This window comes from Amphimedon queenslandica, unplaced genomic scaffold (assembly GCF_000090795.2).
Source record: "Amphimedon queenslandica unplaced genomic scaffold, v1.1 AMPQUscaffold_13267, whole genome shotgun sequence".
NCBI classification, from domain to species: Eukaryota; Metazoa; Porifera; class Demospongiae; order Haplosclerida; family Niphatidae; genus Amphimedon; species Amphimedon queenslandica.
The window spans coordinates 38,039-42,759 of record NW_003546497.1 but is presented as its reverse complement, the minus strand read 5'-3'; the positions used below and the strand labels follow the sequence as shown (position 1 = coordinate 42,759).

The 4,721-nt window shown below is 35.9% G+C and overlaps 1 protein-coding gene across 1 annotated transcript in view; it reads left to right on the top strand.

The window, feature by feature from the left end:
* LOC100637005 (probable E3 ubiquitin-protein ligase HERC1) overlaps nucleotides 1-4,721 on the top strand; it is a 44,537-nt gene that overhangs the window by 19,630 nt on the left and 20,186 nt on the right. The window contains exons 44-49 of the mRNA XM_019999449.1: nucleotides 48-178; nucleotides 262-328; nucleotides 554-806; nucleotides 878-977; nucleotides 1,039-1,598; nucleotides 1,990-2,162. Coding sequence (XP_019855008.1) covers nucleotides 48-178; nucleotides 262-328; nucleotides 554-806; nucleotides 878-977; nucleotides 1,039-1,598; nucleotides 1,990-2,162 — 1,284 coding nt within the window. The remainder of the gene's footprint in view (nucleotides 1-47; nucleotides 179-261; nucleotides 329-553; nucleotides 807-877; nucleotides 978-1,038; nucleotides 1,599-1,989; nucleotides 2,163-4,721) is intronic.

Sequence of the window (4,721 nt, the reverse complement as noted above, 5' to 3'; positions counted from 1 at the left end):
GGCCCTCGTCCTCCTCCTCTCCCTCCTTCTGGTTTCTTTCCTCCTAGAGCTCCTGTCCCTCCTCCTCCTCCATCAGCTGCTCCTATTCCTCCTCTTCCTCCTCCACCAGCTGCTCCTGTCCCTCCTCCTCCCCCTCCTCCTCCTCCTCCTGGTGCCTCTCCTCCCTCTGCTTCGCCAAGTATGCTATTAGTATTATAGTAAATTTAATGTTATTATTATTATTATTATTATTATTATTATTATTATTATTATTATTATTAGGTGTTGAGCTGGTTAGGTTACGTGAGATGGGATTCGATGAAGAAGTTGCTGAGATTGCATGTAGAAGGTACTGTACATATTGAATGATACATGTAGTACAGTACACACAGTCACACACATACACATACATGTACATGTACAGTACATTTACATATATTCAGACTCTCCAACAACTGTACATGTACATGTGTACATGTTTTAATGCCGTTTATGAAATTTGAGCTGAATTTATTCACAATTAGATTTTTTATTAATTTTTAAAGTTGTGTAATGTCTTTATGTTCCTGTGTAGGTGTGTAGTACCTAATGATGTACAAGGTGTTCAGAGACTAGACCACATTATTACGTGGATATTGGATCATCCTGATGCTGTGGCTGAAGAGAACGAGAGAAGAGTTCAGGAAGAGAGAGAGGAGGAGGCAAGAATGGCAGCAGTAGAGGCTAGAAGGAGAGCAGAAGAAGCAGCCAGACAAGAAGAGATGAATAGGAACCAACAGCAACAATCACAAACCACTGCAGCACAAGAATTCCTTTCTTCATTTGGTGTAAGTTACACATGTACATATACATGTACAATGTACTGTATATCATTATTTTTTTTTCTATTTATTTTTAGAATTTATTTGATGACGACGACGATGAAGCAGAAACTGCCCCACTTTCTAGTATTGACCACGCCCCTCTCATTCTAGGAGGACCTAGCCACACTGATGAAGGTAACATTCCTATACATTGCATGTAACACTGTATGTATCATTATTTTTAAATTATTTTTAGTTCCTAATATAAGTTTGGCTGGTTTGGATGTTACAGTCTCAAACTCGATGAGTTCATTATTACAAGCACTCGGACTCTCAGACTCAAACCCGGCCCCACCCACCTACCAATTCAAAGCTAAGAACCCAATGGGAACCCTCTTACCCTCCTCAACTAGCGAGGAGGAGGAAGAGGCCTTGCCCTCAGCAGGTACTGAGGAGGCGTGGCTAGCGATATCGCCAAAGTGCTCTGAACTGGTTGAACAGGTTATGAAACTGGTTAAACTGGATGAGTGTGTGTCTGGAAGTGAGAGATTATTAGTAGCCTCAGTAACGCAGGCTTCAAGGAGAATAGTATTAAAGCTATTATCATCCCTTTCTATTGTGACCGATGATTCTGTGATGGAGGACATTGAACTCAATAATGTACAGCATCTCATACGCTTGCTTCGTCTGGTACAGGCTAATCGTGTTGGCATGGCAACTGAGAGAGGGGAGGAGCTTAAGGAAGTGATTGGATCAGCTATTACTAGTATTGTTAGTAAGAGTAGAGTAGGAGGAGCTGGAACACAATTACTGCAAGTAATGATAATAATAATACCATTAATACTGTATACATGTAGATGCATGTACTACTTAACTTTTGAGGAACAGAACTTTCATGTTTAGTATGCAACTGTGAAATTAAAGCTCCACAAAGATATACATGTATTCAATTAATGAGCATTGCAAATTGCTATATAAATTATACTTTTTAACCACGAACAAAAGTTCAGCCTTATACAGTAACAATGGATAAAATTATCCCCCTTCTCCCACATTCCTTGTTCTCTTCTCTTTCTTTTATCTGTTTTTTCTTTCTCTCTCTCTCTTTCTTTCTTTCTCTCTCTCTCTCTCTCTCTCTCTCTCTCTCTCTCTCTCTCTCTCTCTCTCTCTCTCTCTCTCTCTCTCTCTCTCTCTCTCTCTCCTCAAGGCTTGTTCTCGTGATCTGTTAGCTGCTGCGGTAGGAGGTTCTCAGATATTATCAAAGACTAAAGTCACTGATAAAGAGTCAACTGATCTCACTGTATTGACTAATCCTAGCTTCTCTGTTAGTAAGAGTTTAGTACAGACACTAACACTAGCAGTTGGGAATATACACAACAGGTTAGTATGTATACCTGTAAATGTAGATGTACAAATGTACTCAATAATACCTACATGTAAATATATACCGTATTTCCTCAAATAAGTGCCTGGCATTTATTGCTTAACAATCACAAAAAATCACAAAAATGAAATAAAAAATGCCTAAACTCAGATACATGTATGAACCCATGACTTTGTAATCTTAGGATTGCAGATATAAACAGTTACATAGACCACTCTAGCATAATACTGGGTAAAATAAATTTATAGTTGTTAAAATTAGTAATAGGCATTTATTTGAGTAGAGTCCAAATACAGTAATTATCCTTAATATAGTACCAAATGCATAATATTTTCACCGTATGAATTAGCAAAATTTTTGTAAAAATGATAATTTCACTTTCACTAATTGAAATTAACAGTGTAAGGAGATCGTTTCTGAGTATAAATTTTCTTATTTAATTAATGTTTGAGGGTATATGTCTAGCAGTATAGCTTTATTTTTTTAACTTCTAATAATAGGTTATAACATGAAATTGTTTTAAGTGCTTCAAAATACATGATTTACAAAGTATCATCTTGTAGCCATTTAAGTAATAATGAAATATCAGATTGGTCATTAATCGTAGGACCATGATTGTGTTCAACATCTCCTGATAAGAGGAGGACAAGCAATCAAATAGAGATCATTGTAGAAGTAGAACTGCTGCCTTGACAGTCCAATACTTGTTCTCCACTGAAAAGCATAATTTATCTTGTATACTGTATAGTGGTTGGAGGTTAATTTCGCTCTCAGTTTTTTTGGAATGAAAATGGCTGCTCAAAACAAAAAATTTCTAATCCTTTTTAGAACAAACATTTTCCCAGACAAAATTTACCTGCTATAATTATAGTATAAAATTATAAAGAGTCTGACAAGTTAAGGAATGTAGCACTTAACAGTATAACCTGCTATTGTGGATGCTCTAAAATAAGGACAGCTCTATACATGTGTAATCACTAATCAGGACAGGTAGTATCAGTCCCAACTCCCAATACAATATAAATATTAATGAACCTCTGAAATAAGGCTTCCATTATCAATACAGTATTATTGGGTCCCAAGGTGTTGGTTTGACTGTACATGTATGTTCTATCAGAAGTGTATAAGCATAAAAATATTCCTATAATTGTTTTCACCACCTTGCATGCATAGCTGGGTTCTTGTTAAGACTTATAGAGGTTCTCTCTACCTTCAAATGCTTCTAGAGAAGTCCTTGAGCAGTATCTCTATCTTCTCTTGCTGATAGAAAGCTCATAACTTTGTCCCGTGTGTAATTGGCCATTTCATAAATATCAGAGATACATGTAGATAGAGTACCTTAGGAGACATTATTAGCGTGTACTTATTTCATCGATTTCATGATACTGACATTTGACTGGTATTTAATTTAGCATTCTGATCATTTAATATTAATAACTATTAATAATTTAATTGAAAATTAAAGTTAGCGCAGACTTAAGTTAGTGATTTTTTTTAATGCAAAAATTCACTTAATTAAATACCCATAATCAATTGTCTCAAGCTTAAGGTACATAATACCTAAAATATATAATGCACTTTACGTGAAGGGCGTGGGCAGGTGGTTACTAAGGCCTTTCAATTTGTTGTTTCTCCAATACAACACGTGTAGAAGAAGTTTAAGTGTTGACATACAATTATACATTGCACCTGGGTTATAGGAATGATCTAGAGGCTATGCCCCCAGGTCGTAATAATAGTACCAACTTCACTGGTGCTGCTCTTATTTTGTTTTGATGTCATGCTTTTAAGAATAATATTTTATTTATTTTCTAATATACAATAATAACAACTACTTTACCAGCCGTACTGTATTTTGTTGAGTTATGAAGTATCACTCAGAGATGAAGAACCAGTTGAAAATATTCCTGAATCAATACTGTGATGTGTTTGTTTCCTACGTGATTGGAACTTAAATATGACAATATCATCAACTATATCTTTAGTTTTGGCTAATGTTAGGGCAGTACTACCATTATTTGCTTGAATGTCTGGATTAGCTTTCCGTGTCAATAACAATTTAACTATCTCCTTATGACCATTAGCACTCGCAATCATCAATGGTGTATATCCTTTCCTGTCTTGAATGTTGGGATTAACTGCTACCTTTAGTAGTGTTTTTATTAATGCTGTATTGTCCTTTGTTAAAGAAAAATCAATACCGGTATCATATCTGACCGGACTGATCCCACTTAGCAACAGCTCAACTATTTGAGTATGACCATTTTGACAAGCCAACATTAAAGCATTGACTCCATCTTTCCCTTGAACATTAGGGCTGACATTTTTCTTCAGTAAAATTTCAACTATTTGAGTGTGGCCATTTTGACAAGCTAGCATAAAAGCATTCACTCCATCTTTCTTTTGAACATTAGGATTCACTTGTTTCTTCAGCAACAGTTCAACTATTTGAGTGTGACCATTTTCACAAGCCATCATAAAGGCATTCCCTCCATCTTTCTTTTGAACATTAGGATCCGCTTGCTCTTTCAGCAACAGTTCAACTATTTTAGTGT